This window comes from Pseudochaenichthys georgianus, chromosome 6 (assembly GCF_902827115.2).
Source record: "Pseudochaenichthys georgianus chromosome 6, fPseGeo1.2, whole genome shotgun sequence".
Lineage (NCBI taxonomy): Eukaryota > Metazoa > Chordata > Actinopteri > Perciformes > Channichthyidae > Pseudochaenichthys > Pseudochaenichthys georgianus.
The window spans coordinates 20,589,232-20,615,543 of NC_047508.1; the positions used below are offsets into that span (position 1 = coordinate 20,589,232).

The 26,312-nt window shown below is 42.6% G+C and overlaps 1 protein-coding gene across 3 annotated transcripts in view; it reads right to left on the bottom strand.

Annotated features, from left to right (window-relative positions):
• Nucleotides 1–5,203: 5,203 nt before the first annotated feature.
• Nucleotides 5,204–26,312, bottom strand: part of trim44 (tripartite motif containing 44) — a 58,602-nt gene continuing 37,493 nt past the window's right edge. For all 3 annotated transcript variants that reach the window (XM_034084266.2, XM_034084265.2, XM_034084263.2), the window contains exon 6: nucleotides 5,204–5,894. In XM_034084266.2, coding sequence (XP_033940157.1) covers nucleotides 5,810–5,894 — 85 coding nt within the window. In that variant the 3' untranslated portion in view covers nucleotides 5,204–5,809. The remainder of the gene's footprint in view (nucleotides 5,895–26,312) is intronic.

Sequence of the window (26,312 nt, forward strand, 5' to 3'; positions counted from 1 at the left end):
GTGCCAGTGCCCTAACTTAACAGCAAGAAACAAAAACACCAACTCCTGCCTCGGTACATATCACCAAGTTGTGCCACGCCTTTCCTTTAATAAATCAAAAGGCATAATTTTGAGTGTTTTATATACTGTATAAATGGTCAACTCCTTTCACTGCTTTCTCTCAGAGCAGTTTGATGAATGGGGCCACTGACACTAAACTACTAACTGAGAGAAAGCTATTTGTACAACAGCAGGCTTTTAACTTGTTTTAAGTCTTCCACTCTTGTGCATTTGAGTCTACAAATTATGCAAAGTGATGGCATTTGAGCTCCCTGCATTAGAGGGAAGAGAAACACATCAACTGAATGGATTCACGACACCCCTGCTGTAATATAAAGGTCAAGCCTGTATTTTAAAAACTGTTTTTTAAACTACTGGTGTGGCTACCATAGACTATGGTGGCTACGGCAAAATACAAAAATAAAATGCGTTTTTATAGTGAATGGGGATCCCAATAAGACAGCAGTAAAAGTTGATGTTTGTCCCTGATAAAACTGCTAATGCTATCCGTCTCATCAGACATGGAAGTGTGTATCTAATCTCGTAACCTGGGGGCAGAACTTGAGGCCAAACGGCTGCACCCTTCCTCACCTCGGGCCAGGCCAGAGCAATTACTACTGCAGCTTCAAACACAGACCTGTGTCACCAACGCAATTAACAAGCTCTGGAGGAGCCTGGGCAACCAGAAAGCGACAGACAGTGTACACAGCATGAATGATGAGAGGCGAGAAAGGACAGGGAGTGAGGAAGAGATGGATGGGGGAAACACTAGTAGATCAAGTCAGGTTGCCAGGTTTTTGTGAGCCGTTAGTGCAGAGAGACGTCGAACTCTGCAAACAAAGAGGATGTAAAAGCAACATTATGATTTTTAGCTGTCATACACATGCAGATATATTGTGTCAACCAAGAGATGATACACCCGTGTAGCTCTGGGCAGAGATTTTGAGTGAGCCTGCAAATGCTAAATGCTGCCTCCCACTTCTCCACATTGATCATTGTTGTGAGGATGATTCATCATAGCTGCGACACAGAGGGTATAATGCGTTACAGCTACCAGAAGAAACAGCCGTAGGTGTTATCTAGGCAGGATGTTCATTTTATTCAGAGGCACGTCCCATTATCAGTTAGAGGAAACCAAGCATCCCGGCTCCTTTCCACTGAACCCCGCCATCATGATCCCATCTTTAATCACCTTGCCTATCCCATTGCAAGATTCATTTCTAAACTCTAATCCTCATTTTATATCTAAACCCCTAGTATTAGCCTGCTCATCTGCTGCTCTTTTCATCACAATATCCTCTCAGTCCCCTTCCTCCTCTAAAATTCCTTTACATGTACGTGTCAATTGCTGCCAGCTACATACTGTACAATTAAATACAGTGAGTACGTTGTTAATTGCTGCCAGCTACATACTGTAAAATTAAATGCAGTAAGTAACTTGTCAATTGCTGCCAGGTCCGAGTAGGATGCTCCGACAGGAAAGGATTGCACAGAGGTTAGAGAGAGAAGCCCTGAGGTGTCTTTGCCGACTCCGGGATGTGAGAGTGATGGTGTCGAGGGGAGATGGATTCCCCGGCCATCTCGTCTCCACCCAGTCATTGTTCATAGGCTGGGGCTGCCAGACAGCTGTCTGTACCTGCTAACGTCTGACAGATGCATGCTGTCAGACAGTCAGTCAGTCTGGAATGGTCCACAATCTGCATCTCACCTTCTCCCATGCATCTGTGGTGAGCCAAATATCGATGACTGAGAAGAGATTGATTTGTTCCTAGTTTGTGTTTCTCAACCTTTGATGGAAGACATTAAAAGGAAGCATGCTGGAATACGATTTGGGACTGTAAAGACACAACGAAAAACCATAGAGACCACATTACAGCGTCAATAAATAACGTAATATGGGCACACAAAAAAAATGGCTGCTCAACAGCTACGACATTGCATCCAAAATCCATAGTTAATACAATGGAAACCCTCATACCTAATTCACATTTTTAAACTCCAAGATCTTTTACAACAGTGATATCATGTATTGTGAACGTATTGTAATAGTCATGTCTGGTTTCAATGAGATGTAGAACCCAAACCAAACAGGACATATTTATAAATCCAGGGTAGATGACCTTGACTGATTTGTTTTTTTGTGCACTTGCGAATAGGCCAAGGGGAAAGATGAATACAAAAAGTACATTTACTGTGAGAAAAGCAATACATTCCCTTGAATGGTACAAGGGTTTTGGGTCTCTGCAAATAAACTGTCATTTTTCACAGGCGGATGCACATCCTCACAAATACTTAAACGCACACACACACACATACATCTCAAGGCAATGTGTGGTCTGTTATTAGAGACATTTCCTACTGCTCTCCCAGCTCTTGCATGCTAATACAGAGAATCATTAGTTCATGGTGGGTTGGTGGAGCTGCTCCATCACTGAAGAAACAGACACCGACTGTCTTTTAAATGACGGCAGAGAGAAATAGGCGACAATCAAAGCCGCACATCCACTAGCAAGCGCGTCACGTAGCTAATTCAATCTCACAAGCCATGAAGCAATTAATTAATATCGATACAATTGCACAAATAGTTTTTTAGCCCATCAGGAAAGTGCTTTGTGTTTATTTGTGCTTCCGTGTGAACATGTTCAGTGAAGTGAACCTGGAAGAGCAGGTGTAATTGGGCGTGGACAAAAGGGAACCATGTGTTCTCCCTGGCTAAATTAGATCAGACAATGGTCTCCTCTCCATTTCCTCGAGCAGACAACAGGCACATTGTCCCCCTTAGGTGTGTTATTATTTCTGTGATCAGGTCGGACTACACTGCAGAAGCGACACAGATGACGGGATAATGATAGTTCTCCGACCATGACTAGCCTCCGTTTAAAAACACGGGGTACAGTTTCTGGCTACGCTTCATCCCATCTAATTTAATCAATTAAGCTGAAGAAACATTATAAAATACACACAGAAAATGCCTCTAAAAGGGTTTGAGTGTGTGGTCAGATTCAGCCTTAGCTTAGTGAATGCTGAGGATCAATGCCTCATGTGGTAAATAATTAAGCCCCATTATTTCTGCAAAGGGAAACTCATGAGAGAATGCCAACCCAGATGTGTTACCACTCTTAATGTCCACTGCGGCTAAATGAGTCAATATCTCAAAGGGATCAGACATGCTGAGAAAGCATTATTGGCTTGAAAAAGCGGCTCTAGTAGGAAGCAGGTGTGAAGCCAGTGTGAGCAACATCATGGAGCGAGTCTGGGGAGGTGAAGGAAGTTAACTGAGTGAGAGAAATGAGCAGCGGAGACACAAAGGCTTTGTGATGCAGGCTGTGGGTTGATGGAAGAGGGTTCTGGCTTGTCTCTAGGAATGAAACCGGTCTGCATTTAAATTCATGTGTGGAGAAGCTGCTCCATCACCTCCTTTTGTTTCCAAAGCTAATGTTCCCAGTCTTTTCTGGGTGGGTTGCTGCTTTGCATTTTGATGAAGGAAGACTAGATATCCTCCCCTTCCTGAATCCCTTCTTTACAGCCCTTCATCTCTCTCTCTGTCTCCATCCATCGTCTGCTGCCTGCAAGCTTGTTTTTTCTTAATATTAGTGTCCTGGATGACTGATGGTGTTTTGCAAGAGACAAATAATGCATAAATTGTTTCCTAAACTGAAATATGAATGTCATCCCCCACATCCAATCCAAGAAACAGACTGTTTATTTATAGATTTAAGACAATAATAGACACATCAAAACAAGTGGAAACATCAAACAGTCAGATTTATGTTGGTAGTTATAAAGTTTGCGCTGCGGGAGTTATTTCAATATGCTGTTGACAAACCAACTTATCCCTTCCGGTGGGTAAACAACTCTCAGTGCATCTTTGTACAGTGCTACAGCACAGTGAAATCATGATGTCCCATATATTAAGGGTGACACCGCTTTCCATTTTGTACTTAAGGCAACAAAATCAATCACATTCAAAACAAACTGCTGACACAGACAGACTTGCGGCGGTTCATCATGAATGAGAGCCATGGCTGAGCGGGTCAAGGTGGAAAGTGCGTACACTCGCGTGGATTGCAATCTGTCATGTGCTGCAGATTGGCCAAGAGTAATGAGCCTTTACATTACAGTGTAAAGAAAGCTGATACTGCGCGAGTGCTATTTTGCACAGTCAAATTACAGTTCGATTTTCACCTAACAAAGACTCCGCAACATTCACCAATCAATACGTGTCAATATGTCCCCCCGCTTTCTTTAATAGATCTGACAAACGCAAGGAAGTGTGCGCAAATCTACAAAAAGAGTCAGCGGGTAGGGCAGAGGGTTAAGGGAGGGGCAACAGCATGATGGAAAGTGCAAGAGACATCATTGTATAACGAAAGATTAAGACACTTTTTTTTTTAGTACAAGAAAAAATATGACACCCAGAATAGCTTTGTAATATATTCTCTCGAAGGTGTAAGGCATATCGGCATACAAAAGTTCACTTTTCTTTGTCTGGGAGTGTTTGTCGAAACAAAATCATATTGTACATAAATGAAGTGTGACGGCGTCACAGAATTTCCCGTTTGTGACATCTGTCGGGCTTAACAGATGCCGAGCCTAGCCAGGCTCCTGTCTGAGTCAGCCAGGCTCACCAGTAAGCCAAGGATCTGACTGGCGGTGGAAATTGAGCTTGATGGTAATTAGGGATGCTCCGATCGATCGGTCACCGATCGAGATCGGCCGATACTCACTCTCTACCGATCGATCGGTGCTCTCTAAACATGCCGATCGCGAGAGCCGATCGCATGACGTAAAATACATGACACTTTTCTCTGTATGCGGCAAAACAAGCTCGCCAAAATGGCTTCACCGGTCTGGCATTATTTTAAGGTGTCCGAAAAAGACAGTAAAATAGCGGAATGCAACGTGTGTGAAGCAGAAATCCTGCAGCTCCGCCCGCCGGACCAGTAAGCGGAGCGAAACACACAAGAGTTAGACCTAACACACTTTTTATCTATTTAGCTATTTTATCTACCTCTGGAACAAGCTAAACTAGTTATACATATGTTTATTCTTCACTGTCGGGTCACTCATTACTGGATCAGTGAGCTGCATGAGATACTGACAGGCTGTCAGGAGAGAGAGGGGGGGAGAGAGAGGGGGGGAGAGAGAGGGGGGGGGGGGGGGAGAGAGAGGGAGAGAGGAAAAGAGAGCGCTTCCGCTCATTTCTCCCGTGTTATTCTCCAAAGTGAATGTAAACTTGAATAATGTACATCATTTGAATGTAATAATTAAGTTGATTGTTGTTTGTGGAAGCTCCAGTGAATGAGCCCCATTAACTGAGTTTTAAACATCACTTTAAATGGGAGATTTAAAGTGATGTTTAAATCTTCCATTTAGGCCCCGCCCACTCGATCGGTATCGGCCGATACTGATTCCGGCGATCGGCCCCGAAATTGGCGATCGGAGCATCCCTAATGGTAATTGATTGCACATAACTTGTGTGCTTTAATTTAAGAAAGTTAGGAGCGAGTATGGCATTACAAAAGTTGGAGAGCAGAAAAAGACATGGCCATCCATATTTGTCACAGCAGCCCCCTTCAAGGTCAGCTCACTGCCAGCAGGCACCATGAGGGGAGAGGTGAGAGGGGTAAAAGGGAGAGGGGTAAAAGGGAGATGGCTGACAGAGAGTGAAGGGGTTTAGAGGGGCCAGCCTGACAGCTCAAAGGGGCCGATGGCTGGCAGTAGCAGAGACTGAAGGACAGGTGGATGGTAGGAGTCAGGTCTGCTGGTATCAGGGGGCGTGGTCCATGGATGGTCCAGAATCATTGTCATCAAAGTCCCGGGGGTCCATGGGGTGTGCCCTTGGCTCTGGAAACCTGGAACAAGACAGCAAAAACAGAACAGAAACAAATTAGATGACTGTAAAGGTATACACACTTTCTGCGTCCTTGAAGGTCACCTACAGTATTATGCAAAATTCAGTTTTTCATGTCTTTTAAACATACTTTTTTTTTTTGGAGAGAGCTTATGTAAAGGGTTTAGGAGATTACGTTAATTACTAACAGGAATATTATTTGTTTGAAATGAATAGAAAGACGGCCAATTAGTGTTGAAATTCTCCCAAACAACGTAATGTTGAGTGTGGCCTGTTTAATGCAAATGCATGGATGATTCAAACCCTCAATTCTAGTAGAAAGTCTGAGTGAAACCATGCGTATGTACAAGCTTTATGTCCTTGAACTTCTTTCTTCTCCTTAACACAAACACAGAAATACCACCCACACACACCCTCCCTCCATGTGCACATATTATGGAAATATAAACAGGGGTGCACATAACTTTTTTGCCCTGGTTCTCAAAGGAGCACCTGGAGATGTTGCTTGGTGCTCATCCTTAAAATGAAATAAACCGTAACTTTTGAAGGGGTCTTGACTTTATTTGCCAGACAGACGGCACTGAACACACATGCAGAGGTGAACACAGAACACACATGCAGAGGTGAACACAAGACAACATTAGCACGACCAGTGATCCTACAAACTGTCATCACTTCCCTCCTGACTGTTCTCCTCACTGTTCTCCTCACTGTCTTCCTCACTGTTCTCCTCACTGTCTTCCTCTCTGTTCTCCTCACTGTTCTCCTCACTGTTCTCCTCACTGTTCTCCTCACTGTCTTCCTCTCTGTCTTCCTCTCTGTTCTCCTGACTGTTCTCCTCACTGTCTTCCTCTCTGTCTTCCTCTCTGTTCTCCTCACTGTTCTCCTGACTGTTCTCCTCACTGTCTTCCTCTCTGTCTTCCTCTCTGTTCTCCTCACTGTTCTCCTGACTGTTCTCCTCACTGTCTTCCTCTCTGTCTTCCTCTCTGTTCTCCTCACTGTTCTCCTGACTGTTCTCCTCACTGTCTTCCTCTCTGTCTTCCTCTCTGTTCTCCTCACTGTTCTCCTGACTGTTCTCCTCACTGTCTTCCTCTCTGTTCTCCTCACTGTCTTCCTCTCTGTCTTCCTCTCTGTTCTTCTCACTGTTGTCCTGACTGTTCTCCTCACTGTCTTCCTCTCTGTCTTCCTCTCTGTTCTCCTGACTGTTCTCCTCACTGTTCTCCTCACTGTTCTCCTCACTGTCTTCCTCTCTGTTCTCCTCACTGTTCTCCTCACTGTCTTCCTCTCTGTTCTCCTCACTGTTCTCCTCACTGTTCTCCTCACTGTCTTCCTCTCTGTTCTCCTCACTGTTCTCCTGACTGTTCTCCTCACTGTCTTCCTCTCTGTTCTCCTCACTGTCTTCCTCTCTGTTCTCCTGACTGTTCTCCTCACTGTCTTCCTCTCTGTCAGACATGAGAGCTGATGATGTGGCCTACTACTTTCTCTCTGGTTGAGTCTGCGATTAGCTGCTTGCATCCACAAGTCAACAGCTGGTTTTGGGTCGAAAGTCTCTGTTGTCATCTTAGACAAGTGGATGTAATCAAATAAGTATGAACATAACCAATAACCTACCATAGCCAATAACAAATGAATGTAACTTATTTTATTTGTGTTGTTCATTCATATCTTATTTTACCTTAACATTTATTTATTTTATTTATGCATTTTTTTTTTTATCTCTCCAGTTTTAAAGGATATTTTTGGTTACTGTCCTGTAGTATGCATTGGAATGATTTCAAACCTGTTTATCCCAATAATTATAAAGGAGTGCCTTGGAAATATGTGTTTACATAAATTGTGACCAAACCGTTAGAACTTAGACTAAAGTGAACTATCTAAACACTCACTGAGCTGTAGTATCAGCCTCTCAGTCTGACTGGAGAGGACTCTCCCTCAACATTATTGTAGAAACATCTTCTTCTTATATCCGTTAGAGCAGCTAGCACCAGATACTAATAACAAGTAACAACACCGGGCGGTGCGCCCTTCTCTCTCTCCCTCGCTCACTCGCATTTTGGCTGTGAGCTGCGGGCGCCAGATAAGCCAACATCCCCCATTTTCATCACTTACAGCGCCCATCATACAGGGCAAATGAAACGTGTAACCGGGATGAAAAGGGTGTTACATTTACTTAAGTTACTTATGAATATTGTTACATCAAGGCCGAAAATTAGGAGGAGCCCCAACGGTCAAAAATGTTTTTTTCCCTCCCGGAGCTGTCAGCGCAGCGCCTCCACAAATCTGGCGCCCTAGGCGAACATCTATAACGCCAGTGCTACGGGCCGACACTGAGTTCATATGCAACTCGCAAATATATTTCTCTCTCTCTCCTCTCTTTTCCCTTCTCTCTCTTCTCTCTCTCCCTCTCCCAATTTTAGTACGCAAATGCGCCTTTTTTTAAATGACCCGGTGCTCTTTTTTTGGTGGAGGTGCGCATGCGCACCAGTTATGTGCAGCCCTGAATATAATAACCTTTGTGAAATGTAATCAGCTTCAATCAAGCTACGCCTTAAGTAGAAATCATCTATTCTGTCGGTTTTATATTAGCAGCACTGCGGTGACAGAGACAAAGTGATAGCTAAATTGCAGGGACCTGTAGCAATCGGAGCCTGGCTGAAAGATTCCATTTCACAGACTACACTAATCATATGCTCTAATTGGACAGAGTCGTCAGGGTGATAGAGCACTGGACGCAAAACTCTGGAACTTCTCTCATTCCTCGCCTACATTCTTCTTATTATGATTTTCCCCATATGTCTATCCATTTTCAAAAGGGTCAGCAAGTTTTCCTGTACAAATACTCTCTAATTTAATGAGATTTACTTTATCTAACCAATCCTTTCTGAAACAATCATTTCTTATGACCTTGCCCAGCACAGTTTGCATTTATATTTGTGAATTTATTTGTCATCTATCTCAGAAAAAATCAACACAGATTACTCCAATCTTGATTTCCTGATACTCTCCAGATGTTTACTCCAATAGCATGAAGGCTGATTGTGCATTTTCTTGATTTATGATCGATAACTGCCAACTTCTATATCAAAACTGATAACATTGATTCAGAAATGAAGCTGTAATGGGATACAGAAAACAGATTACCTGCGTGAACCCACAAGGTCATATGTTCAGTTTAGCAGCTGCATGTGTACCCACAACGCAGTCTCATAGTTATTACATTTAGATAGAGAGTGACAACCAATAAAGCAAAAGGTAATTGGTATGACAAGCAAAATTATCTCTCACACAAATGCTTACACAACACAGTAAGTGAAACAAATGAATCCTTCCTCAGAAAAAGCACTGTGAGCATGCATGAAGAAAAAACATCCAAACACATAGACGTTACTGTAGCGGGGGGAAAAGAGGAGACAGCAAGTAAAGGCAGAACAGTTAGTCGTACAGAATACTCGATCTATTTATGTGGGAATTTTAATGTTTTGTTTCAGTTTTAATGTGCAGTGTCCAGAGGGAACAGAACCCTTTTCACCTGCATTCATGTTCATGGCCTAACAGGGGCCACTCCACTGATTGCAAAAATATGCCATATTTTATAGATGTCTATGAAAAAATTACTTCTCACTTCATTAAATATCTCATTACTGAACATTTTGCTAATCATTTTATGGTCTCAATTGCTTGTAGAAAGTTGTGATTTCCATTTAGTAGATGATGGTCTAATTTAGAGTAAAATATATGAAAAAGAAACATTGCTTTAGGGCGGGCTACCTTGTGATTGACAGGTCATCACCACCTTATTGTCACATTTTTCGTGAATTCAAATGTAACCGTTTCAGTGTGTTTCAGTTCCTTAAAGTTAGTTGTTAGATTTCAGTCACAAATCCTTCTTGTTCAGCGTACGTATCTCAATAAATTCCAAACTTGAGGCTTCAACTTGGTGGTCCGCAAACCACTGTGTCACATCTACTTCTTTTATACAGTCTTAAGTTCCGAGCTAGTGATGGAAAAAAACCTAGTCACCATTGTTTGTTTATGATGTTTCTGTACAGATAAATATAAAGGGGGTAAGGCACAGGTGTAATATGTGAAGCCTTTAAGACAAATCAAATGAGATAGGACTGCATGCTAAATATGGAGCAGCTAACACACTACGTTTTTATATGTATACAAATTAAATAAAAGTTGAACGTTGTAAGCGAGAGAGATGCATTGAATTACTCATGAGTTTTCAGTGCTGATAAACTAAGCCTCATCTAACCATGCATATTTGAATCTGCTTCACCGCAGCAAGTTTTGCTGAACAACCATTATACTTACTATCTCCTGCATAGTGCAATATCTCAATTAAGAGTGAAACACTGTGCTGCTCCACCTCCGTACTCCTGCCCATACTGTATGCAGTCGGTAATAGGCTGAAATGTATTTTTCTCAGCGCTGCTCCCAGAGTATTTCTGTCTGACACACTTCTGTTGGCAGAAACAAAGAGCTGCCTCCTTTCCCTTCCTGCACTTCCTCCAGGAGCACAGACACAAACTCACAACAGGGCATCTCATCAAAGAGCAGCCACACATGTGAGCATGCAAACACACACACACACACACACACACACACACACACACACACACACACACACACACACACACACACACACACACACACACACACACACACACACACACACACACACACACACACACACACACACACACACACACACACACACACACACACACACACACACACACACACACACACACACACACACACACACACACACACACACACACACACACACACACACACACACACACACACACACACACACACACACGTACGTGAACACCTATAGGCGGAGTGAATTGTCTGTGTTTCAAAATAAAAATAAAATAAACTTAGAAATTCCGTTGTTGAATTTATAATCATGTTGTGAGTTCAACAAGGCAGCAGCAACAACAACAACAACAACAACAACAACAACAACAACAGCCAAACACACACACACACACGAAATCAAGTGCCAAAAATGTGTATACACACATGCCAGCTTGGCTGCTGTAAAGTTATACCATCTCGCTTAAGTATACATCCGAGACATTAAATATTCAGAAGGGCTGTTCCCATTCAAATTATTGGCAAAGTTTCTTTACCACATCAATTCTACTCAGTATTTAAATTGTCTAGAGCATCACAAAGGCTGTTCCCTCTTTATAGTCAGCACAAAACATAAAAAGGCTGCATTGAGTTAAGCCCCCCGCTCACACACAGCCCCCTCCTTTCTGACATGGTGTTTAGAGTAAAAACTGTTGGCAGACTTATTTGTGTGAGGCACTTTCATCTTGCATCTCCACTCAACCAAAACACCCACCCGTGCTCTTCTTTAAAAAAAAAAAAAAGTAATTACAAATATGGCACAAAGTGAGGCCTCCACTTTGGAGGCAAATGAACTATTTATATTCAAACGGTCCTTGCTAAGCCTTAGGACACACACGGATGTAATAACTTATTTATTCCGCCTGCAGGAAAAAGGCCATTACTTGAGAGAGTGAAAGAGAATGGTTGGTGGAGAGGAAAGACAGAGAGAAGCTTCAACATGCAACACCATTTCAGTGGTTCTGTGATGAATTCCCTACAAGTTAAGACCCTTGCTTTCTTCTCTTTTTTTTCTGTCTGTTAATTTCCCCCTGTCCTAAGTTAAAGATCACTTTCTTGTGTGTGAGTGTGTGTGTGTGCCATGACGAATGGGTTCTTTCCGCCCATGACTTATTCATACGCTTTAATGCAGTCGATTAATTATTGATCAGGGCCGATCATTGCCTCCTACCCTTGGCGTGACCATATCCTGCGGACAGAGGGCCAGGGGCCGGCTGCAGAGCTCTCTGTCTGAGCTCCACTCTCAGTGCTGAGTGGGTGATGGATGGACAACAGGCGTGGTGTGTGGACATTTGGAACACTGTGTGTGTGTTTGTATGAGCAATATAAGATTTTAAAATAGAAATGATAGACTAGAACAAAGATAATCTTGCTAATGTCCCCTCTCTGAATCCAAAAAGTGTTGCCAATAGCCCCAAATTGAACCCATCACTCATGGGAGAAAACCTCAGGCGCACCACGAAAAAAAACTAAACACAGAAGGAGGGAGCGTGTGGGACGTTCCCTAGACTTTGGCTTTTGTCTCTCCCATTCTGTTCGGTTTTGGCCTCACCCGTGTGCATCTCTCAGGGAGATGGAGGAGGAAGGGAGGGGTCTTTGCCCTGATTAAGTTTGAATTCCCTGCTCTTGGCAGAGAAGCTGCAGGACTCCTAAGTCATCATCCGGAAACACTCCCATCCAACAAGTCCTCCAACTCATACGACCAAATGGGTCGATTGTTTAAGAACCTTATTACGACCAAATATGTCGTTTGTTCAAGCGCTTAATACGACCTATAATTACGTTTTAAAATTGTCGGCCTCGAGTGCTCCCGTTCAATGCAAACGTTACAGAGGGTTGTTTATTCACAAATAACCCTCTCTGTAAAATCCTAAATTGTAGGATAGTTTGGCCATTAAAACGCTTTATGATTAGATTTCTAGCGAGAAGTATATATTGTACTTTTAGAATCCACGTCCAGTCGATATGTAGGATCTATAGTTTGATAGATATTACGAAGATGATTTGAGGTTTCGTCAGGAGAACGTGTATATGCGGCAAGCTTCCACGTAAAGTTACGGGTTGAAAACAGTATTTCCGGTCTCGCCGTTTTCATAATAAAACCAATGATCAAATGATTTAACAGTGATATCTACACTACTCATCCATTACAAAAACATCAGTTTATCCTAGTTCATTATACGACATTAATTGGTTTAAATTCTGTTCAATGCTTTTGTGTTTTTCCCATAGGTTTTTCTCTTTCGATTCTGAGAGACACCTTTCTGTTTTCAGAGGTTTTGATCACGCCGCAATGCACGTCGGGATATGGGGTTTATGTGATATGAAATCGGAAAACATTCAAAAAATAATAATAAAACTTTATTCCGAGTGCTCTTGCTTTTCTCTTTGAAAGTCATCACATAACGGCATTGCAATACACGGTTCGGCTGCATTAAATATTACAGATCTGCCGTAGATATGTATTTATAGAGCCCTGATCAGAAGACCTTTTGACAAACTGCAGAGATGCCGCCAAAACTGAATACGTGACGTGGACCATACATATATCAACAATTAAACAACATCTTCCATTTCTTTTCACACAATACGTCTCCTTGCAGTATCAACACTAATTCGGCTGACTTTTATATTTGATCCAATTAGTAGATAGGCTGTGTTTACACCATAAAGGTGCACAGCTGATATAAAGGGACTTTTTTGTAGTTTTTAAAGATATTACTGATTTTCTGAACTACCTTTCCAACTCCTCATGCAGTTGACTGTTACAGGTCTATACAAGTTCATGGTACAATGCATAAGCTTCACATCGAGAGACTGAAACTGTATTTTCCTTTAACGTTCTGTTTTAATTTCCCAATAAAGTTTATAGTCATATTATGTACGATATTATTATGTTGTATTAACTAGACCACTGGTCTAAACCGCACCTCCTAGTGGTTAAAGCACGTTATTGAATTTAGTTGTAGAATAAGTTATATTTGATGAAAACATTTAAATATTAAGAGTAGCCTACATACAAAATAGGGGTCAATGATAGAAATATAGAATGGAAAATATCAAGAAGATACTGTAGTGATCTCTACAATAAAACAATTTAGTGCAGGACGTCCAAAGATATTAACAGGAGGATGTGCAAAACAGACAAACTGATAAGGCTGAATTTTACTCAGGTGTAACTAAAGTCTGATTTAAGGGTTGTTTATATTTCACATCATTAATCAGAATCTGCAAAGTAACAAAAATAAATGTAGTAGAGTAAAAATACCAGGTTAACCTCTGAATTATAGTGGAGTAGAACAAAGTAGTACATGCTGCTGTAACAAAAACATTTCCCAACTTGGGATCAATAAAGTATATCTTATTTTATCTTAAGATGATCGATGGCTACTGCCATATTTGCAAAATGTGCCTCTGAACCTTGACAAGTGCATGTTTCCGGCTTATCAATGAACAACAGGAGGGGTAGACATAAAACCATCCGTTAAATAAAGCTCTTCTCACCTTAGGTGTCATGTGGGTATATTATTTCACCATTTATTAATTATATGTTTTACAATTGATAACACCACTGTGTTTCGTATCCCCTAAACCTCCAGGGTGTACACGTTTAATACTGCCAACTTCTAATTGTGGGAAATACGAAAACGTCTTATAAAGAGACGTGCCATATATTGCGAAACACACAATAGCCAGTATGTGTAGTTCTGGGGGGGGGGGGGGGGAAGCTGGAGCCGGGGGCTGGACCCGTCCAATTCCAGTTTTGGAAAGTCTGCCGTGGTTCCATTCCATTTCAAAGAGCTGTTTGACAGCGTAACCTTGTCGCACTGCCACTCCAACATCCAATCACAGGGCTTGATGACTAATCACGGGGTTTGTAAAGCAAGGCGGATGTTGTAGTCCCAAACGATAGCTGGGGATTCTGGGTAGTGTAGTGTCTTCGGAAACTGTAGTGTCTAAACTCCTAAAAAACTATTTGTTTCTCTGACTCGAAGGTTAAAAACACAAAAGCATTGTACACCATTTAAACCAATCAATATTGTGTAATTAACAAGGATAAACTGATGTTTTTTAGTGGATGAGTAATGCAGATATCACTGTGTAATCATTTGACAGTGAGGGGAATATATCCGGTTTTATTATGAAAACTTCGAGACCGGAAATACTGTTTTCACCCACGCTAACTTTACATGGAAGCTGCCGCATATACACGTTATCCTGGCGAGACCTCAAATCATCTTCGTAATATCTATCAAACTATAGATCCTACACATCCACTGGACGTGGATTCTAAAAGTACAATATACACTTCTCGCTAGAAATCGAATCAAAAAGCATTTTAATGGCCAAACTGTTCTACAATTTAGGATTTTCCAGAGAGGGTTATTTGTAAATAAACGGGAGCATGTTGTTTCTTACACGACCACTAGAGGTGCTACACTTTAAAACGTGGCTATGGGTCGTAATCTAGGTGCTTAAACAATCGACCTATTTTTTTGTTTTTTGTAGGAGGACAGGCTGCTCCCATCACGCTGTGGCAGCATGGCCAGCTCCATCCAGTCTCATTGCCATATGAATAATCATACTGCAGTAGCTTTGGACATGCTGAAGGGGTTTGAGGTGTGTGTACAAAGATGGAGGGATCGAAGAAAAAGGAGGAGCTGAAAAACAAACTAGGGGTTGCTGATAGGAAAGCGAGGTTCTTCTTGATTAAGCAAAGAAGCTGAGTGAGGCGGTGTCCATAGTGCTGGTGGCAATCATTTCCAAACAGAGGTGATGCCATCGAAGCGTAATCCATCACATCAGAGGGCAGGGCACATTTCTCAAGACCTGGAGGTCTATGAGGTTGGGTGTAATGAGAGAGGGTCCCTAATGGTTATTGATGGAGCCCAGGAGGACAGACTCTTACCCTTACAGTGCACTTTGCAGTGACTTAATGAAGTAAATCTTGTCGCTTCTGCAGGATAATTTAACACCACAAACAAGCTTTGCGACAAGAAATGTCTGTGATGTGGAGAAAAAGATCAAATACATGAATGAAAGGGGGAAGTAAGGATAGTGGTGCAATAATGACTTAATAAAGAGGTGAGGAAAGAAACACAGATGTTGATGTACCAAAGAACACAACGCTTTGAGGCTCCATTCAGAATGATGCAATTCAATATCTACACAACATTCTGTGAAGCTTCTGTTTGCAGTTAAAATATTTCAGTTTAAACCTGGTAGTTCTGCGCAATTAATACAGTGTTTCCCCTAGGTTTACTGCTTTGGGGGGGGGGGGGGGTGCTGCCTGAACGGGGGGGGGGGGGGGGGGGGGGAGGTTATTATTGTTATTGATTAATGCATCAGTGTTTCTTAGGGTCAAAAACACTAAACTCACAACTTAAAATGAAAGCGTTTAGTTAATTTAATTAGAGCACAAGTTTAATGTGAAAAGTGACAGTAGATATAGATTAGTTGCAATTTTGTGCTATATATACAGTGGGGCAAAAAAGTCAGCCACCAATTGTGCAAGTTCTCCCACTTAAAAAGATGAGGTCTGTAATTTTCATCCGAGGTATACCTCAACTATGAGAGACAAAATGAGAAAGAAAAATCCAGAAAATCACATTGTCTGATTTTTAAAGAATTTATTTGCAGATTATGGTGGAAAATAAGTATTTGGTCAATAACAAAAGTTAATCTCAATACTTTGTTATATACCCTTTGACAGAGGTCAAACGTTTTCTGTAAGTCTTCACAAGGTTTTCACACACTGTTGCTGGTATTTTGGCCCATTCCTCCATGCAGATCTCCTCTAGAGCAGTGATGTTTTGGGGCTGTCGCTTGGCAACAGACTTTCAACTCCCTCCAAAGATTTTCTATGGGGTTGAGATCTGGAGACTGGCTAGGCCACTCCAGGACCTTGAAATGCTTCTTATGAAGCCACTCCTTTGTTGCCCGGGCGGTGTGTTTGGGATCATTGTCATGCTGAAAGACCCAGCCACGTTTAATCTTCAATGCCCTTGCTGATTGTGGCGAAGGTGGCTTCGTCACTATGGACTGACGGCTTCAGGCCGGGTGATATGGCACTTTCTTGGCGTGATTGCACAGTATAGGTTGTCTGTGGCTGATGATTGTGTGCACCTGGTGTCCTGTGGTGTCTCCTCCCCCCTCACCTGTGTCTTGTTGTGATGATTGGAGTGTGGGTATTTAGGCTCTGTTGCCCTGTCTGTTGGGAGGGCTGGGTGTGTGTGTGAGATCCATGTGGCTGCAGGATGGGTGAAAGGAGAACCGCAGATTGAGGCGGTGAACTTTGTGCCCATGTTTTAATAAATGCCCACACCGGGTTATATTTTTGGACGTTCTGCCTCTGCCTCCTTGCTTGGTCGGGCCGCTCAATTGTCAGCTTCACAATTGGTGTCAGAAGTGGGATTTGACCAAGTGAGGAGGTGAACATTGCGAGAGGGAAGAGGAGGGACCAAGGAGAGGAACCGCGGCTGGGGGTGGCTGTGCCTGGAACGGACCGGGGGGCCACGGCTGTTGGGGCAGCAGGAGACGAGAGACGAGCAGCAGGAGACGAGAGACCAGCAGGAGGAGCAGCGTTTGCGGGTCGAGGAGGCGGACCCGGACCCACGAGACTGTAGAGACACTGTGCTTCCGGGGGAGAGGGGGAAGGAAATGTGGCGAAGGTGGCTTCGTCACTATGGACTGACGGCTTCAGGCCGGGTGATATGGCACTTTGTTGGCGTGATTGCACAGTATAGGTTGTCTGTGGCTGATGATTGTGTGCACCTGGTGTCCTGTGGTGTCTCCTCCCCACTCACCTGTGTTGTTGTGATGTTTGGAGTGTGGGTATTTAGGCTCTGTTGCCCTGTCTGTTGGGAGGGATGGGTGTGTGTGTGAGATCCTTGTGGCTGCAGGATGGGTGAAAGGAAAACCGCATATTGAGGCGGTGAACTTTGTGCCCATGTTTTAATAAATGCCCACGCCGGGTTATATTTTTGGACGTTCTGCCTCTGCCTCCTTGCTTGGTCGGGCCGCTCAATTGTCAGCTTCACACTGATGGAAGGAGGTTGTCACTCAAAATCTCACGATACATGGCCCCATTCATTCTTTCCTTTACACGGATCAGTCGTCCTGGTCCCTTTGCAGAAAAACAGCCCCAAAGCAGGATGTTTCCACCCCCATGTTTCACAGTAGGTATGGTGTTCTTTGGATGCAACTCAGCATTCTTTCTCCTCCAAACACGTCTAGTTGAGTTTTTACCAAAAAGTTCTATTTTGGTTTCATCTGACCATATGACATTCTCCCAATCCTCTTCTGGATCATCTAAATGCTCTCTAGCAAACTTCAGACGGGCCTGGCTTAAGCAGGGGGACACGTCTGGCACTGCAGGATTTGAGTCTCTGGCGGCGTAGTGTGTCACTGATGGTAGCCTTTGTTACTTTGGTCCCAGCTCTCTGCAGGTCATTGACTAGGTCCCCCCGTGTGGTTCTGGGATTATTGCTCACCGTTCTCTTGTGATCATTTTGACCCCACGGGGTGAGATCTTGCGTGGAGCCCCAGATCGAGGGAGATTATCAGTGGTCTTGTATGTCTTCCATTTTCTAATAATTGCTCCCACAGTTGATTTCTTCACACCAAGCTGCTTAGCTATTGCAGATGCAGTCTTCCTAGCCTGGTGCAGGTCTACAATTTTGTTTCTGGTGTCCTTTGACAGCTCTTTGGTCTTGGCCATAGTGGAGTTTGGAGTGTGACTGTTTGAGGTTGTGGACAGGTGTCTTTTATACTGATAACGAGTTCAAACAGGTGCCATTAATACAGTTAACAAGTGGAGGACAGAGGAGGCTCTTAAAGAAGAAGTTACAGGTCTGTGAGAGCCAGATATCTTGTACTAAATACTTTTTTGCCCCACTTGTGGGGCAAAAAAGTATAGATTAGATAAAGATAAAGATAGACTAGATAAAGACTAGATAAAGACTAGATAAATACTAGATAAATACATTAGATAAATACATTTCCTAATGGTAATATTGTCGCATGGAAAGCAGTTTGAAAAGTGTTTCCATTTCCCTTTAAAGTTCCATTGTCACAGGTTACACACCCGTAAGCATCATCAGACAAGGTGCTCTTCTCTCGTGCTCTAATACAATGAGCATGAGAGGCACACCGCCATTAGTCTTGTTAAGATGTGGCACCAATTTAAAAAACGTTCACACAAGGTAACAAATGAGACAATGTAGGGCTGTCATCAGCTTCTTTCACTATGTTAATGATACTGTAAGACAGGGGTGCCCAACCTTTTTTGAACCGAGAGCTACTTTTAAAGTTGCCAGTCTGCCGAGATCTACCAGTCCAAATAGAGAGGCGTAGCCATTACTGACAGCCAGGTAAATACACACTACTTGTATAAAACTGACCTTTAATACTCCATAAAATACTGCAGATCCTTTATTTTTACCTCTTTCTAATATACACACATACAAGTATTTAACTGAAGTTACACAACAGTGTTGTTGATACAGAGTTGGAGTTTATTCACACGTCACATACTACAGTGGGTAATGTTTTCAAGAAACATTGAACAGTGCTGCCACATGACACAGGAAAAAAAGAAAAGACTGAACCCTTTCTTTGCCATTATATAAAAATAGTGTTGCTACAAAAGTATAAATGAGGCTTACTAATAAGACAACTCAGATCTGAAGCTACACAGGAATCTGCTGCCAAAGTGCAATAAAAAAGACAAAATTAATAGAATCAAACCCTTTTTTTGTTGTATTTTAGTCGAGTATAAAAAGAAATGCCTTTTAAAATAGAATGCAAGTAACACTAGTTTCTTAACCTGAATTGATAATAGACTATAATCAATTTAAGTTTGCATTCTTATACCATTTTGTACAATAATTATAATGAATAAGTTCAAACAAATTAAAACTTACAGCTGATTAATAACGGTATCTAACTTGAGTTTTTATTAGATCAAAAACCTGTTGAAATGCTTCTGTTATTTTTACTGTCCCCAAAAGCGAGTCGGCAGCCTCCAAGAAAGCTTCTTTCACAACTTCGCCGTCTTTGAAAGACTTCATGTGTTTCGCAAGAACGTGACTGCCACGATAAGATGCTATGGTCGCAGCCTTGCTCTTGTTGTTGGGCCTGGTGGAAATGGACTGCTGTGCATTTAGCCGTCCTTTCAGGCCCCTCCCCTTTTGGAGCGTAGGGCAGAATTAGGATGGAATTCCGTCTCGTAGCGTTTGAGCACTGTTTTGAAATGCCGTTCCTAAATTACCCTTCTTCGATAAAGCCACGCTCGCATTGCAGATGAGACAGATGGACTTTGAATTGGAATAGATACAAAATTATCATCCTCCCACTCGGAGTGAAAATGATATATTTTGGGCTTTTTTGCTTCTGCCATAATTGCGGTCTTGTGTGTGTGCAGACTGTCTCTCCTGTTGACACGGAGAACGTCAGCGAAATAGTGCCCACTGCCCAACAGCCACGCCCCCACACATGGGGTCACGCCGGCCAATCACAAAGCTTTGGTGCGTTCAAGTGCATTATTCTGGCACGGGAAGATTATTTTATAGGACATTAACGATAAAACAGAATATTGTTGTTCTATTTTTAGACACATCTCGCGATCGACTGGGAATCTCGCTGCGATCGACCGGTCGATCGCGATCGACTGGTTGGGCACCCCTGCTGTAAGACATCAAATGACAAACTATTTTACCCTGCCAAATATACTTGCAAAAGAACAAAAGAGCAGATTTTCAAATGAATGATAAACTCAGCAGTAACTTGTAATTGAATCTTCTAATAAAAGAAACATGTTATAACAAACGAGAGAAGCCTTTTACAGTTGAATACAATCTGCATATTGTAGACATTTCGGTTGGTTTCAATAAGTGTGTACAGTGCTGAAAGTTGCTGCGTTAATACGAATCATTTGATAATTAAACAACTGATGAAAATACTGTAGTCATTGTGTGATTCCTTGAGCCGCAACAGTTGTTTCTATTGAAGAGCTTTAAACAAACGGAATTTTATTTTAAAGCCAGTGTTGGCAAGGGTTAGTTTTGATAAGAAAAGCTGTCCCCTGTGGTACCACAGAAGTTTGTTCTAGCCCCCCCACGCCCCATATATACAGAGTATTTTATTTACATTAAATAAACATCTAGCAACTCCCCAGCCAATTCAAGAAGCAGCTCTTAAGGTTCTTCTCTGCTAAAAAGAGAGAACAAAAAGAAATGCACAGTGCCCTGAATCTTTCTATACCTGCTATTTTTAGTCCGGACTATTTTAAGACGTAAGAGACTACTTTAAAGCATGACTGGTTCTGCCCTATGTTACATCACATACCTTTTGAATACACGAGTTGTACAGACTGTGTTCTTAAGAGAGAGGCTGTCTGATTGGTACAACGGCGACCTAAAAGTAACCTTGATCGTCGGCACTCAAGGTTTTGATTAATATGCATGTTTATTATGTTAATTATTAGTGAGGACTTGTTTTACTATTTCGTTGTCTTTAATAATTCATCTCATGTTGCCGTCATGATTTATTCAAAAACATTCCATCTAATACACCATCTTTCACTGGCAACAGGACAAGTTTATGTTCTATCGTGGTAGAAATAGAAAACCTCAGCGAGTGTGAAAGCAGTTTGAGGAGCGAGGACTCGATTAAGATTCGGCGGTGAGAGGCTGATATGTGGGCACAGGTGCTGCCGGCTCTGCAGGTGGAAAGGAGAAAGGAGGGATCGCAGCTTGGATTTGATGACTGCTTCAGTGTTAATCACACGGACACACAGGATGATTAACTCAAACTGATTCACAGGAACGTGCCAAGATGCATATATCTTTCAAATGCATGTTGTGACCTTTGTGTAACCAATAGGTGTCATGCTATAGGAGGATAAACAAAGGACACTGCATATGGAACTGAAATCCTATTTATTTCAAACAAACTATCAGCTTTGGTTTGCTATGGATGTCATGATAACAGAAATGTAAAAATTGAGAGCAATACGGAGCAATTTACATGGTTCTCAATACCACATTTAAATGAGGGTAAAAGACAAACAAATGTAATTCCCATTTACTTTAAAATATATACTTAAAAAAAATCCTTTTAACAGCTGGATTTGTCTAGGTTTCTCCCCAAAAACGTGTTACAAACATGTTATGATAACCTCAATATGTCCCTTGACACATTTCAATTTGTAACATCAACAGTATACATTTTGTAGACCTCTCTACTTTAGTCTGCTCAAATATAACAGATTCATGCACAGAACCAAAAAGCTGTTAAGAAACGTTCCTCATTATGCAAAAAGGTGTAGCCATGTCTGATGTTCTCTGTAATACACATGCACATATTATGCAAACCAGTCACGTACAGATTCGTGATGCTATTTGCCTTAAGACAACACAAACAACCACAACGCTGTTCTTCCTCCATTTGAACGGGGTATGATCTACACAGGTGTCAGAACTCCCAGGGCATTTTAATGATACATCCGTAACATTTCTTTATAGCCCGCATCCGAGCAGCGACCCGTGTTGAGCCACAGTCTCAGCAGTATTGGTTTTGTTTACATTTTGATTTATTGGGTTTAGGAGATACTTTTCCCCGGAAATATAACTGTCTATATCCACACTGACTGCATTGAACTGGAAGAAAAGAAACCTTAACCGTTATAACATAATATCTAAAATGACAGCCTGATCAAGCAAAGAAAAGCGTTATCTTTGATCTTATCAATTATGAAGTCTTTCTGTCATTTCCTTTCAATTTAGGATTAACCTATTATAATATGAACAATTTATACTAGCATTTACATGAAATTAATTATTGACTGCATCTTAATGCCTGAAGATGAGTGGAAGAGAGTGAATACAACTGCCTGACCAGGGAGAGACAGCCTCCCGTCAAATGGTGCCCGCTAGTAGTGACTAATCCCTACAAACAGCGACAGTCTGCCTCCTTTCAGAGTCACTAGTCTATTCAAACTGTTCACTGGGATTGTGTTCGTCTTGAAAAACAACGCAACACCCTGTGGTGTTTCCACGCTGTTCCAAAGACTTAATCAGCCCACGGAGGAAGTGAAGAGACAAGGCACAACAACAGCCAATGCATCACGGTACAGGGACCGAGAGCTGGGGGCTGTTGAATATGACCCTTTGTGTGCACTGCAGCTTATTCATCGGCGCAAAATGAAAGAGGCGAGGACAAATCCAGCTCATCATCCACCAGATGTATCGCCTCACGTAGGACCCCGTTCAACCTTGTGTTGCTGCATGCCATTATTTTGTAGAAAGTGTGGCGCTTACCACTCCGACTGGAGATTGCGTGCAACTCACTACATGATGCATGTATTATTCCGAGGACGCCTTCGTCTTCATGCAGACTTCGAAACAGTAAGGCGGAAAAGTCATCGAAGCGGAATAAAACGGTGTGTTGATGCTCAGCCAATCAGAATAATCACACAGGTTGGAGTGCGCCACGGCAGGTTCGAGGAGTCTCAGTCGGATGAATACTGTTATCCCTCCATGAGCTAATTTCCCCGCTCACTTTGACACAGGTACCCGCCGTTAATCATACAGAGGAATGCAGAGCCTTTCTGATAAGCGCATTACATCACAGTGAAGACTAAATCTTACATTTCCTCATTTCGAGATTTAAGCATTCCTCTAGCTACGGGGGCAATTGAGGAATTAACTGAGGAGAACTGCAGCCTTCCCATCCTTGTGGCCCACAACAATAGAACTGCCCATTAGCCTGAGTGTGAAATTAAATCTGACCAGAACATGGTGACAAGCATCCCTGTTTTCACTTGCTATACGACTGCGTGTGCTCCATTATGCTTCCTTTGAAGCCCCTCTTTACCGAGATGCAGGCTGACAATTATGATCACTTATCTTGGGTAGCACACCCCTGTGTAGGCATGGGACAATTTTCCAAGGCCATTATGCTCTTGGTCGCAAATTAAATGACAATGAATGACGTTAAGAAGATCCCTTAGAGGAGAGCAAGGAGGAGATAATGGAATCACCTTAATGGTTCCCCACTGTATAACAAAGAGAGAGGGGGAAGAGGACAAACATGTTGGATGTAGTCTGCTAACAAGAGGTTTACTCTTCTGGGGGTTACACTGTGTCATTCCCTGGAATTATTCATTTGACATGCCTACAAATATGCAGCTATTCCCCCATTCAAACCCAGAGCCATAACGAAACCCAAGGGGTGTTAATGTAACAGGATAAATGGCCCAGTGTGGTCTGCAAAGGCTTGTTTATTCTGGTGATACAAGGTAAACGTGCTTGGTGTTTTTCTGTGAGAAAGACATTATGACTGAGTGCACAGTTTAAAGACTACAGATTTGATGGGATGCAGTGTGTTAAAAGCTTGGACAAAATACAGGTTGCCAAAGGGTGAGAACCGTTATAAAACACTGCTAAAAGCTTAACTGATGGTTTAATAACCGGAATGGACCCAAACAAAAAACAGGAGCCATTTGCCAACAAAATAAGAAAAGACAATTCTTATGTCTTGAGTGCCTGCCATCCGTTCCCAGTCAAGCTTCAAAATCCCCAGAATCTTACAAATAAATAAATCAGAGAAACATAATTAAACTCCAGATTGAGGAGGAACAATGCAGATTCCGTCCTGGTCGTGGAACGACGGATCAGCTTTTTACTCTCGCAAGGATCCTGGAGGGGGCCTGGGAGTACGCTTATCCGGTCTACATGTGTTTTGTAGACTTGGAGAAGGCGTATGACCGGGTTCCCAGGGAGTTACTGTGGGAGGTGCTGCGGGAGTATGGGGTGAGGGGGTCTCTACTCAGGGCCATCCAATCTCTGTACTCCCAAAGCGAGAGCTGTGTCCGGGTCCTCGGCAGTAAGTCGGACCCATTTCCGGTGAGGGTTGGCCTCCGCCAGGGCTGCGCTTTGTCACCAATCCGGTTTGTAATATACATTTTTGCAGATGATGTGGTTCTGATGGCTTCATCGGTCTACGACCTTCAGCACTCACTGGATCGGTTCGCAACCGAGTGTGAAGCGGCTGGGATGAGGATCAGCACCTCCAAATCTGAGGCCATGGTTCTCAGCAGGAAACCGATGGACTGTCCACTCCAAGTAGGGAATGAGTCCTTACCCCAAGTGAAGGAGATCAAGTATCTCGGGGTCTTGTTCTCGAGTGAGGGAACAATGGAGCGTGAGATGGGCCGGAGAATCGGAGCAGCGGGAGCGGTACTGCAGTCGCTTTACCGCACCGTTGTGACGAAAAGGGAGCTGAGCCAGAAGGCAAAGCTCTCTGTCTACCGGGCCATTTTCGTTCCTACCCTCACCTATGGTCATGAAGGATGGGTCATGACCGAAAGAACGAGATGGCGGATACAAGCGGCCGAGATGGGTTTCCTCCGCCGGGTGGCTGGTGTCTCCCTTAGAGATAAGGTGAGAAGTTCAGTCATCCGGGAGGGACTCGGAGTTGAACCGCTCCTCCTTCGCGTCGAAAGGAGCCAGTTGAGGTGGTTCGGGCACCTAGTAAGGATGCCACCCCTAGGGAGGTGTTCCAGGCACGTCCGGCTGGGAAGAGACGGAGGGGTAGACCTAGGACCAGGCGGAGGGATTATATCTCTTCGCTGGCCTGGGAGCGCCTTGGGATTGATGTGAAGGGAAAAGAAAGTTTGGGGCTCTCTGCTGGAACTGCTACCCCCGCGTCCCTCTTTTACATACATTAAGTGATAACCTGTAGCCATCTGCGTTACAATATTATAATGTCTTATTATAGGATCCTCATTGTGATACTATTGTTGTGTCCAACATGTGATGAAAGTATGACACAGTTCTGATGTCCACATCTGCACAATTACCAATAGTGGTTTCCAATAATGATAGTGATTCCTACAGCACAAATGTGTTACTAGTTGTAAATATCTAATAAAAGATACTGTAACTGTACAAGTGTGTTGTTTATTTAGTTTTTTTTTAATTTTTTTAAAACAACACTTAATAATATTGTTCTTTTCTCATACACTAACTACGATAATGATACTTTTTAGGTTTTGTATTATAGTTTTGTGCCTTGCTTACATTCTTAATATGTTGGCTGTTGGAATGCGTTTACCCATGCAATGTAACTTACAATTCAAACTCATCTGTTCCTCTTTCCATTAGAGATTTAATTCGCACATCCTAAATGTGTAAGTGACATTGCCTGATGCCAAGCAGAGCAAAACATCCTCTGTTTTTAAAAAACATGCAGGAAGAGGACGTTTTGCTCTAACTCTAAAAACAGATCATGTCTTTGGCTTAAATTGAAAATGCTCTACTATCTAATACTCCTTTGAAGTTTAAATCTCAAGCCCACAAGAGTGAGAAAGGGAGAGAAAAACACATTGCAGAGATACAATATTATCTGTCCTTCGGAGAGCACACAGCATCCGCTTATAGGTAATGAATAGCGAGCACCTCTGCTGTCCTCACTCTCTCTTTTACTTCAATCTTCTCTTTCATCCCCATTCCCTCTTTTGTGACTCAGACTTTGGTGTAACTTTATATCTTGGTTCAGTTTCTGTTATTTATTTGCCCTGTATCTACTTTTTAACAGTTTTTTCTTCCCGTCTCACACTTTATCGCCTACGCTTGTAGCGCCTTTCCCTCTCCGCCCTTTGTTGACTCCACAGGCCCCATTGATCCAGGGTTACTGAAGGGATCTGCACAGTCAGTCATGTGACCACTGAGCTGGCTCTGTCCCACGGTCAGACAGCCATTATAAA